Genomic DNA, 19,438 nt, shown 5'->3' with positions numbered 1-19,438 from the left:
CTAGAATGTCTCTGAAAGCTGTTAGCTTTTGACCTTTCACTGTCTTTCAATCAGAGGGATATTTATTCACCTCAGCTGTATAGTTGAAAAGCCAAGCATTACATATATTCAACCTGTCACAGAAGACAATCTATGATGTATTTTACGCTTGGGTTTACAGGTAATGGAAATAGTAGAGGCAACCAAATGGCTGTTCAGAAACAGTTGTGCAACTCTAGAAACTAACTGCCTGAAAAAAACCTCACCAATGGACTAGTTGGGAGATCAGAGCAGCTGACACACACAAGAGTAAATTACCGCCTATATTCTGTACAAGCTTTCCTTTTCCTTAACTATCTATAGCATATATGAGAAGTCACTTCGCACAGTATGTGGGGTAAGGACGAGGCTTAGACAGAGATGACATATCCAACACCTACAGCATTATCTACACTTGCTCTTGAGTGGCGTATATCCTTATGCAAGAATTTAGACAGCTCTAAGACCTCTTCCTTAAGCTGAGCTCACAAGTTGAATGGGTTTGCGTGGAAAGAAATACAAACTCAGAGAAGAGGAACATACAATATGAAGCTTAAAGACAGGAGGAAATTCTGGGTTAGAAAATATAAAAGGTATGTCTATCAGGCACATTGAAATATTAAGAAAATTTAAGAAAATCTTATTAAATGTCTAAATTAGTCAATGTCTAAAAATGTCAGAATTTTTTGCAAAAACTAACATATATTGCCTGTATCTTCATGGAATGCAAAATTCAATATAGTGTAGATTTTTACATCAATTTGACCTTATGTGGCCTCAATTTAGAGAAGAGAGAGTCAAACAAGATCTGATTCATAACTGAGTTCAAGCCTCAAAGTACTTTTGGAACAGTATTCTTAGAGAATTCAGACAGTGATTTATTAATTTTTTTTCAAGTAACCTTAGAAGTTGTTTTATGCTCTTTTCCAACACCCAAGACAACCTAAAGACCAATACTAAGAAAATCTGTAGCTTGGGACAGTGAGACTTAATATATCAATCAGAAAAAATAACTTCTGTTTCAAAAAATTGCATACCAAACTGCAATGTAGTCATTCACAGGTTCAGTCTGAAGTAAGGTAAAGTTGATATATATCCCATGGCCTGGAGATACAATAATTAGCCAAGTACAGTCCTTTGAATTTGGGTATTCTTCTGGAAATCCTGGGGAATAAACTGTGCCATTCTGAGCAGTTACATTATAGCCACAGGGAGCTGAAAAGAAAACAAATGAAAGAAGTTAATAGTAGAAAATAGTTTTTCATGTTACAAGTGAAATATCAAAATGCTACCAAATTCTTAAAGCTCCACAAGACAAGACAACCTAAGTATTAAAGACAGCCTTTTCCTTGGTTGGTTGCTTTTCAAATAAATATTGACATTTCTAAAGTAAGTTATGCTGATGTCTTTTAGGTTTCATTTCTTAAAATTAATCAGAATCTACTGGTAATAGTGTTTCCATATAATTCTTGAAACTAAGTCCGCACACCATTTAAAAAGGGGCACCTTTTGTTTTCATTCAAGATTAAAAATGAAATAAGCAAAGAGGTCTTGCATGTTTCCATCCAACTTAACTTGAACTGAACTGGAATACAATTCTGGAAAAAATAGGCTGATTGTTCTTACACAAGTCCAAAACCATTATGCTTTATTTCTGACAGGTTTGAGTCATTTTTAGTGGTGATTCACTTCCTGATTGCATGCTAATTATCCTTATGACAATTAAAATGGACATGCAGACACAAATTTGTGTACACTTACTGAATGAAATCTGTACCCAAATCAAAGCTATGAAAAGGTTGACTTTATTCAAAGGGAACAAATGCGCTCTTTTGAGTGTCAGTTTGGAAGAATTGACTGAAGATGGATGAAAGCATGTATCCAAGTAGACATATGGCCATTAATGCAAATTAGTGATTAAGACCTTAATCTCATTTATGGGCACTCAGACTTGCTCTAGAACATTTCTCATTAGCTCTTATCATTGAGCTTATGTTATTATTGTCAGTGTTCTAGTGACTCTCCTTCAGACCCTCTTAATTTCTTTTTCAACTTAACAAGTGATGGAAAATAAAAGCAGAAAAAAATGATAAAAGGAAAAAACCAGAAAAGACAAAGGGAAAAAGGAAGGAGGATGGAGAAATGCAGTAGGATGTCTCATTTTCTGTATTGTTTAAAGCTGCCATACTGTTGTGTTAGAAGGTCATCTGGCTAGTTGATGAGTAGCCCTTTTGAGAGGAGTTCTTTTAATAATCTCTGGATTTATGGGACAGGCTAAGGAGGCTTTAACCACTTCACTTTCTTCATCCGTATCAGTACTAACTTGTATGATGCATTTAGCACATTTTCCATCTGAACGGAATCCAGTGCAATGCGCTCTACAATGGTTCTGCTTGATCTGGAGGTTGGACAAGATGACCCACTGTGGCCCCTTCCAACATGACCCAGTTTGTGATTCTGTGATTCAGTGAACAGAATGGCATGTGTTCCTGAACCATGAATCTTTAGTGGCCAACAAATGAAACCAGATGTGGAAAATGAAGGGTTGGTTCTATCTCTCTGATTCCTGGTTGCATGTAGAGGCCAAGGGCATCTGACACTCTCTGTCAGATCTAGGAATTCTGAAGAAAATGTGACTCAAGCCCATTTTTTACTATTTCCTAAATGCCTACATTCATGAATTGGTCACTTTGTTTGGTCTCGTAAATCTACTCTGTTCCCTCCACATCCACAGTACTCCATGTTCACAACTAAGATTGCTTTGACAATTGTGCTTACTACAGGGAAATACACTTCCTGAGACTAATATTAATTTATAATGAATATACACAATTTTTCTGATTGAAGTTTTATATTTAAATATACTTTGAGTTTACTGTATTTTTGACAAGTTTATTAATGGTGTTAGTGATTGCATACATTTTTTATTTTCCCTTCATCATTCTTTAATACTCAAGAAGGAATGCAGATTGATAGTATCTCAGAAAAGACAATCTAATTTCTCCTATATGATTGTTTGACATGAAAGACCAATAAATTTTGTCAGGAAAAAAGTGTCACAGGTAAAAAAAATCTAGTCGAGTAAGTAATACACCCAGCTGTTATTAGGCTTTCTCTAAAGATTTTTAAAAATTACAGAAAACATAAAATTACACAGAAATAACTGGTTAGATTTCACACAAGACAAAAATAGCTTTAGTGTGAATAAACAAATCACTCTAAATTAATGATGTTGTTATATTACACTTTGAATGACAGGCATGAAGAAACACAGATTTTGAAAGGAGTAAATGTATAATCAAATCTCCTAAATTATCAAATGCTAACAGTAGGCCACATGTTGATTTACAAATGAGTGAATGCCATACTATTTGTTCTCATACTCATTTACACCTAATTACATTGTGCATGGAAAAACAGTAAACATTTTTAAAATTCCACCCAAAGACATCCAAATCCAGTTAGTAATTTACTGACAATTACATACATTATACCAAGACATCTATGGTAAATCACTAGGACAGCCTGAATGCACAAGAGTAAAGTCTTAGAGCATGACTATATGACATAATTCTACTACAATTACTTGAGCAGAAATTAATCTAATTTTCTCCCATATACAGATTCTCAGCCTTCAAAAGTAAGTGCAATCTTTCTGTAGAAAGTTTTTGATTCAAACTTCTAAGAAAACTGGTCATAGCTAGAAAAAATATTTAATTCTTTCACTGATTTCTCTCTCAGATCCACTGTCAACTTACAGCAATCAGAGTAACAGTTTTCCCTGCAGAAGAAAAATTTATATGTCACAATAATAATTTCAGCAGTACTAGGTGGAGCTTTAATGTACACAGATGAATTTTCCACAAAGCAAGTAGTGTGCTAAGTGAAAGACAAAAAACTCTCAATGCTCAGTCAAAACAGAAAGCAACCTGTTGTTTAGTCAGAAATGGTACCCATAAATGTACACAACCGCACACACAGTTCCATGCTTCGGCTGTGTGGAGGAGATGTAGGTGACTGTGGGTAGGCCTGGAAGGTAGGATTCACATGCACAGGAACCAGGCCAAAGGTACATTGTGAATTATAGAAATGTCAGTAGCAGAGGAATGCCTTCTTTGAGTTATAAAATGAAAACAGGACCACTGAATTTAAACTATGGATGAGGGGATAGGAAACTGTAAGAATGACTGTCTTCATGTTATCATAAATATTCATTTGCTTCTTGCATGTCATTTCCAACTGAACATGTATTATTTACTCTTGTTTCATTTAAGAATACAGAAAATGCTGATTTATACCATAAAAAGCTGCTTCTCCTATTTTACACCTTCATGTATTTTAGGAAATGTACTTCTCTAAGGAGTAAAAAGAAATAAAAAGATAGAAGGCTGCATGCCTTTTGGTGCTGCATATGTATCACTAGAATATAAATATGAGGTGTTGAACTTCGGCTAGGATTCTTACGAACTCTAAAAACACTGACTGTTAACACTTTACACTTTTATATTGATTTTTAATGGATATCTTAAAAATTTACCATATGTTTAAAATGAAGAAAAATATTACATATCTGTTTATAGTGAACTTCTAGCATGAATAACTTTGTATTTTCTTCTGAAACATTGATAAAGGTGTCTCCATAACCTAAGTGCTTTTAAATAAAAGTTATCTCCTTGAAATAGTCCTTCACATAGAGTTTTAGATAATTTCTGGCACTATCATGTGTTCTCATAATCAACACAACTGACAGATATTAATAGGAACAATAAATCACTTCCGAGGAATTTGATTCATAAAACATTTATGATCTATAAAAGCACATAATATTCTGCCTTTATCTGCTTACACTACAAATTAGGATAAAGGCACTATTTTTCAGCAAAAACTGCATTATGTACAGGCACAGAATCAAACAAAATCAGAAAGTACTGTGAGTACCTGAAGCAAACGTACTACCAGAAAATTACCTTCACATCTGGGGAAATTATAATTCCAATTCCTGTTGATTCCATGTTGACAAGTGAGAACAGGTTGCCCTCTCAAAACATATCCAGGATAGCATTCAAATGATACCGACTGTCCCACACTGTAATCCGAGTTGACTATATAGCCATTCAGAAAAGGAGGAGGATCGGGGCAGTTCTGTAACTCATAAGCTGGAAGAGAACAGAAGTACTTTTTATTGCTTAATCAGCTCTTAACACAAGAAGTGTTAATACATTATTATAAAATCTGTAGTGCATTCAATAATAAATAAACACTGGAATGCTAGGCTTCAGTAATTCAGAGATTAACACCTAACAAGAAATAAATCATCACTTTGGACCATGCAAAAATATTTTAGCAATGCACAACAAAGTCATTAATTCCTTAAACTTTATGAAACACAAGATTTTCACAATGCATTGGATTTATATATATATTAAACTATGTCCAAAAAATCACTTGACCTAAAGAAATTAAAAGAACTAATGAATGACTCTAACACAACAGAGCACCATAAAGATTTATATATATATATATGTATATTTATAAAACTATGAAGCAAATAGCTACATCACCATGCAAACATTTCTTTTATGATTCATCATCATATTGCATGTTGGGTTCTGTGTTTTCAGGGACATCAGATTATTATTCAATCAAACAATTAATAAAAATCAGTGTGATGAAAATTGAGAATGAGCTTTCTTTAGTAATATTTACTAAGATATAAAGATAACATAAGCAATTCCATATGAAGCAATAAAAAGGCTGTTCTATAAAAACAGTATGCAGAATTATTTGCAAACAACTTCACATAGCTTGGATGGTAAGCAACTGCCATTTAAGAAATGTGTTAAAAAGATGAGTGCCCTGCTCTTTTTGAGCAATAAATTTCCAGGTAAACTTTCTTCTGTAAGAAAGTTTAAACAATAATAATAATACCAGTGTGCTCTGTATCCACATGTGTTGTTAAATCCAAGCTCTAAAAATACAGCAAGAGAATATGATGAACATACTCTTGAACAAAGTATTTTGTTACTTTTTTCAAAGTTAAACTTTATGATATGAACATGTTCATCCTAGAAATGTATATTTATTATTCTGAAATAGATTATTTAAACAAGTGACTTCAGCAAGATTAAGCTAAACTTATATTTTAGATATGCTTATGTGCTTACTTAAAGTGAAGTTTGTACTTAACTGCATCACTGAAATACAACTACAGCCAACAGGAATTTAGTCATTGTGATTACAGTCATGCTGTGCAATAAAAAGAAGATTTAATTGAGATAGCCTTCAACTTTTCCCTAATTCCTTTAGTGAATCCAGAATTCAGGGTTTGTAACAATAGAAAATTGAAAAAGATGTAGAGAATATTCTGAGATCATCTAAAAAATCAGACTCCTCTCAAATAACAAAAAATTAAGAAAATAAATTCAAAACCCAAGAATAAAAATTAATTTCTACTGAAAAGAAATACAAAAAAGGTTTATTTTCCCTAAATTGTGGTTCATTAAATTTTGTAGTAAACCTAGTAACAGCTCATTAATTTTTTAATGTTATTAATATTCCTGGTACCCTTTGTGTAGTACTAATACAGACAATATCATTATTATCTACATCTTTATACAAAATAGAGTAGCAGAAACATTATTTAAGAGTACAGGACTCTGGAGGGTTCTGTATAAAGACTGAAATTTTAAAATATATAAAAATCTATTTAGCAAATTATATTAAAAAAAAGAATAGAAAAATATTCCAGAAGGTCAGAGGATCTCACAGATTCTTTTTTTTTTTTTAAGATGCAGCTATGCATCTTTAAAATACATGAAACAGTTACAACAACGGTGTTTTGGAACAATGACAGTATGTACTGGAATTTTTAAACTTTGATTTTAGAACCTTTTGAGGACATGAATACCATCCTTCCTTATTGGTTAACTTGTTATAATATAGTATTCTTATATTACATTTTGGAAGTACTTCACATAGTCTCAGAATTTTTAAAGTTAGTATTAAAAATCAGTTTCAGGAAAAAAAATTAAAAAACTCTCTCACTGATCTACATAAAAAGGTAACAGGAACCACTCAGGTGAGAGAGGAAATCCTAACAGATTTGACAGAGGTGTTGCATAAACTAAGAAAATTATGATTGTGTGTATATGTATCAAAAGAGATAAATAGGGAAGGTAATGGGATATTAGGGAGTATTGAAACTTGGCATGACAAAAATTATATGGAATAAGAGATCGTATTGTCCTGGATTCTGCTAGGGAGGATTTAATTTCTTCTAATTTTTTAAAATTTGTCTCATGCTCTGCCAGTGAAGCGGTACACAAAAAAAAAAAAAAAGAAAAAAAAAAAAAGAAAAAAAAAATATAAACAAAATGGGAGAGAGCGTATCTGGGATAGGTGACCTGAACTGACCAAAGGGTTGTTTCATACCATAGAACATGAATCCTGGTATATAAACTCAGAGTAGTTTCCCAGAAGGGTGGCTGATCTGGGTTCAGGAAGGGGGTTCTGACTTCAGTCAGCAGGTGGTGAGAAAGTTGTAGACTGCAATGAGGTCTCACCTCAGTCTCCTCCCAGTTGAACAGACCAAGTGACCTCAGCCACTCCTCATACAGCTTCCCCTCAAGGCCCTTCACCATCTTTGTTGCCCTCCTTTGAGCTCTCTCTGACAGTTAAATACCTTTTTTATATTGCAGTGACCGAAACTGCCCCCAGCATTTGAGTTGAGGCTGCCCCAGTGCAGAGCAGAGCAGGACAATCCCCTCCCTTGCCCAGCTGGTGATGCTGTCCCTGATGCCCCCAGGACAGGGTTGATCCTCCTGGCTGGCAGGGCACTGCTGACTCATGTTCAACTTGTCATTGACCAGGACCCCCAGGTTCCTTTCTGCGGCACTGTTTTCTAGAATCTTATTCCCCAGTCTGTCTGTACAGCCAGGGTTGGCACATTGCAGGTGCAAAATCCAGCATTTTTCCTTGTTGAACTTCATATGGTTGATGAAGTATGTAACCAATCTTTTAATTTGCTGTGGTCTTTCTGCAGCACCTCTGTGCCTTCAAGGAAGTCAACAGCTCTTCCCAGTTTTCTTTCGCTTGCCAGCTTTCTTATTATCCCTTCCAGTCCTGCCTCCAGGTCACCAACAAAGATGTGAGAGAGCACAGGGCCTAAGATGGAGCCCTGTGGGCCCCCACTAGTGACAGGTCACCTAGTCAATGTCACCCTTTGTGTCGGACCCATAAGCCGGTTGCTCACCCATCACATGATGTGTTTATTCAGCTGAGTCCTGGATATTTTATCCAGAAGGATCCTCTAAGAAACGGTATCAAGAGCTCTGCTGAAATCCAAGATCACATGAACTGACCTCCCTTGGCTCACTAAGAGGGTTGTCTTTGTCTTAAAAGGAAACTAGGTTTGATAAGCAGGACTTTCTTCTTATGAAATTGTGCTGGCTGCGGCCAGTGACCACTTTGTCTTTCTGGTGTTTTTCAATACCTTCCAGAATAAGCTTCTCCATAAGTTTACCAGGCACTGAAGTGAAAATGATAGGCCTGTAGTTTTTGGGGTCCTCCTTCTTGCCCTTCTTGAAAAGTGGAACAGTGTTACCAGCTTTGAGTCATCTGGGACTTTTCTAGATTCCCAAGACTGCTCAAAAATTGACAGAGGTTTTGCAATGACAGCTCTTTGAGGACTCTTGGATGAATCCTATCAGGCCCCAGAGATTTTTAGACCACATCCCTTACTGTCACTGGGATTGTAAATGAAAAAACAAACCCTAGCTTTTAATATTCTAGTTACTCTTTATTGAGAAATGCATATGCTTTTTCCTTGTTGTAAATAAGGCAAATAAAATGAATACAGAAATTCTGGGGGTTTTCTCTGGTATTTTAGTAAGAGGAGAATCTGTGCCTAAAGCTGATCACCATAAATTTGAAGGTCAGACAGTTAGAGGTGAAAGTGCTTGCATATGAACAAACTAAAATTGTTTGGTTTCCTATTTGTTATTTTAGAAAATAAGGTATAAAACTTTAACATACTCTGCTTGTATTTTCTGGTATAAATCCTATAGAGGGCTCATAAATTATTATTCAGGTGATCGATGAGACTATGATACTATGATTTACAGGCCACTCAGGAAATATGTTTTATAGTTTTAGTATAAATATAAATTAAGTTCTTATTTATTCTTTTTATATATGCAATAACACCTGATTTAACAGGGCAGTAGTCATGACTAACAAATACTGACAACAAATCCTGATGCCACACCTTGCAATAGAAAGCTCTTTATATGAGTGTCATGCCCAAAGACTTGTTACTGAGCTTTACAAACTGAGATTCCATTTCACTGCAGACAAAACCTCTAGTGAGAGCCTGAAATTCCTTTTTCATTCCGTGATTCCTATGACTCAGAATCATCTTTTATAATCATCTTTTTTTCCAGATAAAGGCCATCAGATTTAACATGTTTAAATCATGTTTTGTATGTGCATGAGTGTTTGTGGAAGAAAGGAAAGGCGATTAGAACATTTTTCTGTGTATATTGTGGAACATATTGCTCAAACTCTCAAATATATGGGAGTAAGATTCTTACTTCATATTCAGCTTTATCTTACATAGAAATTCAGAGCAGACTGAAAATAGTCTTATAGTTGCAATAAGAGGAACTAGGACTTCCACAGTAAAGATAATACAAATCAAATATTTATTCCATTACCCTTCAGGAAGCTCTAGTCCTAAAGGGAGAGATCTGTAGGAAAAATGAATAAATAAATCCAGAAATATTAAAATCTGAGGTTACATTAATATGGACAGGAATTAAAACCCACAAATATGTCTTATGATCCACTAGACTAACTATGTTCTTCTGTGCACTAAATTCTGCTATGAATCTCTCAAAGGCCATAAAAGCAATTTATTTCTTCTGACCTGGCATAACGGCTTGCCAATCAAACTTCCATGACTGTTCTCAGACTTAGTGTACAGAGACTGTTTATATCTCAGATACTGAGATTTGACATACATGGCAGTCTCAGAACCTTAAGATCACCAGTCAAATGAGATATAGAAATACTCTTCTAAGTATTTATGGTTGTTTCCTCTCTTTACTGTTTTACATAGGTGGCAAAACCACAACACTCATAACAAGAGAAAGTCTTTCTCAATGCATCTCTTTTAAACTAAGCAGTATACAACAGTGATTTCAAGAGTAGAAAAATATATAATTAAACTTATATGTTGCTTTTTAAAACATCAGGCACTTTCAAAGTCCTTTTTTTATTATCTTGGGAAAAAAATATTCTAACTATTCTAATTCCAGTAGTTCAACATTCAATCACTATGAACTTCTTGCTATGAATGAAACAAAAGGTTCCACCACACACAGAAATTTAGCAATCCATTTTTAACATAATGGAATACCCACCATTCCCTATGCATTGCAAATGCAAAGCTGAAGGGAAAAGAGAACATCAAAATATCACAGCATAAAACAATAAGGATCTGATCAGCAATGGTACTGAGAGCTGTAATTTCCCTAGGGTTCTGCTACGAAGACAAAGCTTTTTAATGCATTCAGAAATACACAGTACCTAAGTGATTTAGGATATTTTTTCAAATCCTGAGCTGTGAGAATTCACAGGCTTAAGGCTCAGCACTAGATCCCTACAAGTAGGGGTAGAAAATAGTTTACACTGCTCAGTGTGCATTCACTTTTATTCATCCCAAAAATAATGTGTTCATAGTATAATCCCAAGCTATATTAAGATTCAATCTCGTAAACATTTTCCTGCCTTCAGAAAATCAGTAGAAAAATTGAGAGGTAGCATTATTAGTTTCATAATTCACTCTACCATGCTTATATTTGTTGCTTTTTTTTGAGATGAGGGATTATCAAAAAACCTTATCCTTCATAAAACACTAAGATCTCTAGAAAACTTCATTTTTTTTTAACAGCATGAAAGCTTCATTGAATAAGCATAGCTTCTCCCTTTATTTTCAGATTGGTATCTATAAAAAAGTTATTTACCTGGCAAAAAAAAATGTCTGCTGCCTTAGTGCCCTTATCTATTGTATTCACGTTAGGAATTATTTTCATTTTAAAAAATCAGTCCTTGAACTGAAGATAGTACCTGTCTTAGGGTGACTTGTGGCCCAAGAAAGGATTAGACTCAACAACCTGATGAATCTATAATTAGTTGGTTAGTCTGTCTTTGGGATGCTGCAGGTGAGACTACAATGCTGGACAGCACTGAAGCGAGGCATCTGGGATCCCTGTCACATGATCCAGTCATCGACCAAGAAATTATGAGGGGGGCTGACCCTCGCAGTCTCTGGGAACGGGTCCTGGGAAGTGTGGCACAAAGATATCTGTGTGCAGACGATCTCTATATGCAGCAAACCCAGTGGAAGACCAGAGAACGAGAGATGCAACGCTTGAGAGAAATGGCAGTGTTAGATATTGTCTTCTCAGATGACATAAACACTAGGAACCCGGACTAGGTACCATGTGCACCTATGATGTGGTAAAAACTTGTACGACTTTGGTCATAAGAATATACTTTTGCTCTAGCAATAATGAAGTGGGATTCCGGCTCCTGGACTGTAAGGGTAGAATGTGCTGGTTTAGCTCAGATAGCAAAAAAAACAATTAGTAACTGACTTCGAAATTGACAGGGGGATGAACCAATTAAATATAGGGATATGCTTTCTGGGCTACACAAAAATCAGAAGAACTCCAGGAAAAACATTCTTCCAGGATTTGAGAGAGATACCAGGAGCAGCAGGCTGCCCCCGCTCCGCCGTGGGGGCCATCCTCCCTCCCCCGGGTCTGGCGTGGCCTGGCTGGGCTCAGCTGTGGCTGCAACCCTGGTGGGGGCCCAGCCGGGCCCTGGGTCCCGGCAGCAGCGGGCAGGGGAGGAAGGGGAGGCTGCAGCTGCTAACATCCAGCTGACTCTAAGGCCAGCCTGCCTGCCACTGGCCAGGCTGGGCCGCCCTGCCCTGGGCTGCCGCGCTGGCGGAGGGGAGGAGAAAGTTCCCAGCCATCTCGGCCTGCGGCACTGCTCGGCTGAAATTCTGCTGCCACTGAGTTCCAACCACAGCTGAGCTGGGCTCCACTCTAGCTGTGAGCCTCCTGAGCCATCCTGCCGGGGCCATGGTGAAATCAGGCAGCTGAGAACACTGAGCGGCTGCTGTCCGGCAGGCATCATGTGATCTCTGCAGGCCCTGGGCAAGGTATTAACTCTTCCCTTGCACTGATGAAACTTCCAAAGCCCTAACCCTTCTCTGAGTGAGAGGAAAGTGACAGAGTGAATGTAGAGAAGACATGGCATGAGACAGAAGTCAGTGAAGAGAGAGTGAAAGACTAATTGGGAGAAGGGATAGAGGAGTAGCCATTTTAGGCTGGACTTCTCTTATGAACCATGGTAATGAACAGTAATATATCAGACTACCCCTTTAAACCATGGGACAAATATGCATTTTGGGGAGATGATTCTTCAGATTTGTGTATTTGAGCAAAGGGATCTCTATTTGAGTGAATACTGAATTAGTAGCTGTGATCTTGTGATCCCATGAGATGTTGGGACAGAAAGATAAGAAGCCCTCTGTGCCAGTGAAGAAGTGAAATAAGATCTCTGTTCATGAGATGTACAAATCCTTGCCTTTGGAGCTGCTTTTCCTTAAAACGACACCCCAAAGTGTCCATGACCCATATGCAGCTCAGGAAAGCTGCTAATGGGAGGAGAATTCACAGTTTGCAGACAGTTTTTTCTGGGCAGCTGCAGATTCGTGACATGGGAGCCACCAGAGGACTGTTCCCTGTGGCAATGTTTCCATGGGAATTTTAAGAGAAACTCCTCTCCCTAAGAACTGATGAAAGATTATTTTTAGATGGGGAAACTTACTGAAAATCACAGGTTTTGTCTCTGTATGTTGTTTGTGGGAAAGTGAAGTTTGTGGGGGAGGAAGAGTGTTTTGAAAGTTTCATTTTGATTTTCATTTTCTTCTTTTAGTGTATGTTAATAAATCTGTCTTTGTACCTTTAAGTTTGGGCCTGCTTTGCTTTTCTCCTGATCCTATCTCATAGAACTATGGGTTCTGGTAAACACTCAGACCATTGCACTGAATTTGGCAAACAGAATTTGGCAAATGTGAAATCATTACAGTACCATACAGCAACCCCCCTGAATTTAATCCTTAATCCCTTTTAACGTAATTTAAATACAACAGATCTGATTAGAATTAAGCTATACAAGTTTGTGGGCACTCCTAATATGCAACATATTCACTAAGACAACTAGAACAGATTTGGAAAGTGTGACTGTAACTCTGGATTCTTTTTATCTGCTCTTTTTTTTTTAAGGGTAAATTAAATTAATTTCACTATTAGAAAAGTAATGTGTTTTTTTATTTATACATTTTTCCCCTGTTATAGTATATTAGGACATCCTACAATGAGATCAATTAGGAGCAGTCTGAAAAAAAAAATCTGGTTAAATGTATAAAGATGTCAGGAGCTCAGCTCCATTTGCTTTGCTTTGTAAATTCATTTCTAGAAATGACAAAAGTGGACAACTTAACTGTGTGAGCATCAATTGGACTAAAAATAAATTCTTAGCTTTCCATATATAACAGTATTCCTTTTGCCCATAGGAAGATTTTGAATGTGACACCCATACCAAGCTCTCATATTTTATTTCCCTCACACATTTATTGTGGAGTCCCTAAAGCCGATGGAAATAACCCCCAGGTTTTGGCCTTGGAAGGACACGCTGTAATTCTACCCCCGCCTCTTCTCCCTGATACCCAAATTCTCCTGGTTTCTTCTTTCCTTGTTAATCCATTGGTTGTGGGACCCCGATGACCAGACCTGTCTTCCCTATAGGACACTGGCCTTACCTGCCCTCAGTTCTGTCCCTGAGTGACAAGGCCATTGGATTCCGTAAATCATACTTAAGCCTGAGCAAGGCACATGATCTTTGCACTGGATTCCCTTCAGCACCTGGAATAAACCTTGCTGGAACTTCATCTTATGCAAAGGGCCCTCTTGCCTCTCTTTTGCTGAGCTAGCCTCGTGGCGTGTGTGGATGTGAGAGCTCGATTGCTTGCCTGAGTTGCTCAAAGCAGCTTTTCCACTGGAGAGGTTCACTGAGGCCTAGGCAGAGGCTTCACTCCTAAAAGATATGCTGTTACAATTTATATCCCATGAATAGCAATTAGGGATGACATTGCATATTAAATTCTGTTGTGACAAAAATTATTCTGACCAGGTAGCCAGCAAGCCCAACTGAATTAATATCTATGGAGTAATGCTGCATCTCTCTTCTCAACAAGGGCTTTATTTCATAACTGAAGTTGGCCAATGGTTTTAAAATTGCTTAACAAAGGTATAGGGTTGACAGCCAGACAACACAACAATGCTAAATTACATCATCCAGAAAAATCAGGCTAAGACTTGTATGGTATTTGATTTACTGAAAGGTAAACAACACTTCTAACAGGGAAGAAAGGAGGAAAAAAAGAGTAACGTTGGAGTAAGTATTATTTTTTAAATTAAGTTGCAGCAATTGCAGATAGTCTAAGAGGAAGAGAGAGTAATTGAGAAATATAATATTAAAGAGAGTAGGAAAATCCAGAGATAATCCATCAGAAAAGACAACTATCAAGGGCAACAGATGTGGAACAGAAAAAGAAAAGTCAGCTATCAAAACCAGCATATTTGTATGATAAAAAATAAAGCAGACAATAAAATTGCTCAATTGTAAACCACTGGCATTTTCTTTCAGAGAACAAGAGAAGAATGGGGAATACACTGAAACAATACTTTCGAAAGTTCATGGATTATGGCTATCTAATTGTGAGTACAATTTCCTGTATGTTCTAAACGATGCTGAGCATGTTATTTTGGCTCAATAATATGAGGTTATAATATATGATGATTATAGAATTGCTAGATCTTCTCAGTAGAAATGGCTAGTGCAATCTGTGTTCTCAGAGACAACAGAGAGAGTTTCTATTTTGTGAAGAAAAAGAAACACATGCATGACAGTTAATTTTTAAATAAGTAAAGTCCCATATCTGTTTCTACAATGAAGAAAAGGAAGTAGATAGAAAACAGAACATAGGTCAATTATAAATTCAATAGATTTAGCTTAGCTGGTAGATCCTAATCATTTAAAAATTGAACACAACTGTGTTACCAACTTTCCACATTAGGGGAAAAAAAAATAAAAAGACATCCAAATCACTAAATCATAAATAGTCTTTAGAATAATTGATTTTTTTCCAGCACTTCTTTTTTTAGAGAAGTGGATTATTTTGTCAGGTGTTTTAAAATGTTTTAAACCCATAAATTTTTTAACATACAGGCATATATGCATACACACACATACACACAATATACACACAAATGCATACAAACAAACACTAAAATACTGTCTATATAGGTAAGGAGTAATACATTAAAATGAACTGCATGAGTTATCTTCACAGAAAAAAATTGTTTTGCTGATTTATGGGAAACATAAAACTGGATTGATGTATATGCATTTGGTAGTGCAAATATACCCGTAACTACACTTTTTTGTGAAATTAGATAATTGATATTACTACTAGTTATGTCCTTTATTTGAAATTAGAATGACACAAGTATCAGTTAATTTAACTGTATTTCTTTCTTGGTTCTGATCTTTTTTGTTCTGTTATTGTAACTATTAAACTACTAACTTAGCTATGAAAAGTCTTATAAAATATTACTATTGTTGAGAAATTAATTTTTTCTGGATCTTTTCTAGAAGTACTTGGAAAATACTACTAAAATTTTATTAATTTCAATGAAAAGCACTTTTTTGACATTTTCTTTTATTTTGAGAATCTACTAACACAATCTTCATCACTTAAAAAAAAAATATATATATATACATATAAGGTCCATGTAATGCAAAAGTGTAATATTTCATAATACCTTGCTCTGGTTTTAAGTGAATTGCTTTTCCTATGTTTACATAATACGATAAAATTTTACACTGTCGTTGATGATTGTATGTTTGTTGACAGCTGACAAGTTGCAAGTAGAAGTAGAAAGCATGCAACTTATTCAAAAAGCAACTGATTTTAACAGGAGATAGTTATAATGAACCAAAAAATAGCAGTTCCTATTGTATCATGCCCTCCTCTTCACATTCCCATTTATTTTGGAGTCAACCAAACAGTCCTATTGGACTAAGTAAGAAAGGGAATAATAGAAAAAAAGAGTAATAAAACCATGTACTTTTTGAGTAAGCTACAACACTGCCTCTAGGAAAACATGTTATACAGTCTACAAACAAGGTGAGATTTAACTACTAGTTTCAGGGCAGAAAGTCCTATTAGTCAGGAAGAGCTTGTTATGGCAACGAAAAACATACTAAATCAAACCAGAACAATACCGGAGAATATATATAAAATATATCACATGGCTTTATATTTGACTTTTCTGCCATTTCTGTAACTTGACAATCACAATTATTTTTGACTGCTCAGAAGGAAACCAACACTAGGTGGATGTGATATAAGAATATTCCATACTTGTAAAACTATGTGACAGAATAAAATTCTACAGGTGAGAGAGTCATGATTTCTTTGTGGGCATGCTTTATGTGCATCAGCCTAATTCAGGTGTTCAGAATCTTCCTCACTGTCCATTGACTCCATAGATGTGATCTAACTATAAATGGGTGTTGTGTGCAAATAAATGCTATACTGGGCCTGGAAATTAGAGTTTTCTGTCCTCATAGAAGCTCACGTGGTGCTGTGTCTTCAGTCTGCGGCCAAAAGAATACTGATAACACAGTAATGTTCTGGCTTTTGCTGAACAACATTGAGGCTATCTCTATTTCCCACTATGCTCTTCCAGTAAATAAATTTGGAATGCACAATAGGGTGGGTGAGGACACAACCTAGCAGATGACCTGAACTAACAAGAGATCATCCATACCACATAAAATCATGTTCAGCAACAAAAGGGAAAAGAGGGGGACTAGAGACATTAACCATCTTTGGCTGGGCATCAGTCTGCCTGTGGGAGGTGGTGAGTGGTTGCCTCTGCATCACTTTTATTTTCTTTCTCTCTTCTTCACCTTATCCTTCACCTGTTAAACAATGTTTTTTATCTTTGCTGCCAAGCTTTCTTGCTTTTAATATTCCTTTCCTCTTCCCCCATCCAACTGAGCTGGGTAGGAGTTGAATAGTTGTGTGGTGTTTAACTGCCCACTGGTGTTAACCCCCAACACATAATTAAGTTACCCAAATTAAGATCCTAGAATAAGGTGGCATGAATTCCCTTAAAGATATCTGAAAATTAAACCAAGCCATTACATTTTGTTAAACTGTTCAGGTCCTGTAATGGTGCTCAACTCTTGACAGTAAGACTATTTTAAGAGTTCAGAAATATGCACAAACTATTGGTGTTTTATTGTCATTAATGGGAAAACAAACAAGCAAACAATGAAGATGAAGAAAAAAGCCAACAGTAAAGGACCACAAAAAGTTCACATTTTCAAATACTGATTATATGTGTTTGAAAATGGATATAGAATATATCATCTGATGGGGCTTTTTTTTATTTCTTGGTATTTTCACAGGAGTCTAGACTGTAAATACATAACATAGGAAATTATAAAACTTTTCACCTGAATATTTAAAATAACTTTTACTATTACATTAATCATAAAAAAGATTATATAAATGGGAAAACAAGACATATTAGTAGTATGAATTGGTAACAGTACAACTAAATTGAATGGAAGGGATTATCAGCTATGAGACCTTTGGCAAATAACATCACCTTCTCAGGCTTTTACATCAATAGAACAAAGATTCCAACTCAACACAATTTCAATTTGAAAAATTCCAACCTATTTATTAAACAATCTACAGATTTTAAAATGCTTTATAATATATACCAAATATATCTTCTAAAATAATAATAAAAACAGTTAAAATTGTATTTTTCCTTTCTAACCGTAAACATCATTGTGCAAGTTCATACTTACCTTGGTATGTCAACTTAAATCCTTGCCTGTTTTCTGAGTGATCACTATAAAAATGGACAAGTGTTTCATGAGTCGTACTTAGCAAGGGTGATGGGAGTTCCATTCCACTAAACTGGCCGATCATAGAACTGGTGTGGTGAGGCCCATTCTGAATTTCAAGGAAATCATGATTTGCTTCAGTGGAGAAATTCAGAAACTGAATGTGTGCACCTGTAGCATGGAGAAAGGAAAAAAAATATATAACTCATGTTGCTTAATAGTAAAGCATGTAAATAAAAATAAAATTATAATAGTTGTTATAGGCACTATATTTATATTTTAGTCACTATTCAAAGTGGGATGCTTAAGTTAAAGAAATAGCTGCTAAGTATTACAAGAGTTGGAGTTTCTAATTTTTTTGGTTACCAATAAAGATCATACCCACACATGAAGGGACAAATGAAAGTAAGCCAAAAAATCACGAAGTTAACACCAGGAATATTTTTTATATTCCTAAACCAATTAACAGAAAGACTCACCAGAGGGGAAAATCACAAATCTTGTTGTGCCACGGCCTGGCCAGGACTCTGCCATCCCAAGTGCATCCCTGTGCTGGGCCAAGGCCTCTCACAGAGGCTCAGGATTACCTAGGCACCCAGGAAGGTTACTAACGAAGCCACCTTTTTGTGGCAGAAGTTTACCTATCTAGTTCCAGCTATCTACTCTACCTCGGTTTTCCTGCCCTGGGTCACCTAGGAGACACCTTTGTCTCCTTTTCTCTCTAGCTTGGGCCAGTGTGTCTTTGGAGCCATTTTACCCTGTATGCAGCCCTATAAAATGCACTCAACTCCAGATTGGTGACAGGGACTTCAGAGAATTTACCACAAACCCTCTCCAGGAATCAGGTGCTTGAACAAGGCTTTTCAGCATTTGAAAAATGCTGAAGAGTTGGAAGTATAAGCATAATCTCACGGGGAAAGCGGAAAAGTTCTGGAACTACTTCCTCTGGACTAAGGACCTGACTTCCAGTTTTAAACTATGCATATGTATTGTATCAAAACAGAAATGAGGGATGAATCCCTAGTTTGGAAGCCTAGTACCAAGTAACTTGCAACTGCACTTTTTGGGCTTAACTTTGCTCTGGGAGCCTATCAAGAACCAGCTGTAATAGAATTAAACAGAATTACTGAATGAGCCAACAAAGCAGCGTGAAATAGTCAATGCCTTAACTCTGCTTGACATTCTTTCTTAGTGGTAGAGACATATGCTTCACTCAAAGAGAGAACATTATAGATTAATTACCAGGGTAATAGATTACATGGGTAATTCACTCAGTCTTGTTCATAGCCGATTTCTTCACCTCTGGGGCTTAAGGTTGAATCAATGGTATAAAAAAGATTATTTTTTTCTCCAA

At 36.2% G+C, this 19,438-nt stretch overlaps 1 protein-coding gene across 1 annotated transcript in view; it reads right to left on the bottom strand.

Moving 5' to 3' along the window:
* The window catches only part of CSMD1 (CUB and Sushi multiple domains 1), a 950,789-nt gene that overhangs the window by 112,095 nt on the left and 819,256 nt on the right, over window positions 1–19,438 (bottom strand). Inside the window, 3 exon segments of the mRNA XM_040059570.2 lie at window positions 1,056–1,233; window positions 4,986–5,174; window positions 18,046–18,255. Of these exon segments, the coding sequence (XP_039915504.1) occupies window positions 1,056–1,233; window positions 4,986–5,174; window positions 18,046–18,255 (577 nt within the window).

The sequence above is a fragment of the Hirundo rustica genome, chromosome 3 (assembly GCF_015227805.2).
Source record: "Hirundo rustica isolate bHirRus1 chromosome 3, bHirRus1.pri.v3, whole genome shotgun sequence".
Taxonomy (NCBI): Eukaryota; Metazoa; Chordata; class Aves; order Passeriformes; family Hirundinidae; genus Hirundo; species Hirundo rustica.
The sequence above is the reverse complement of the archived record's forward strand: the minus strand, read 5'-3'. Positions and strand labels throughout refer to the sequence as shown.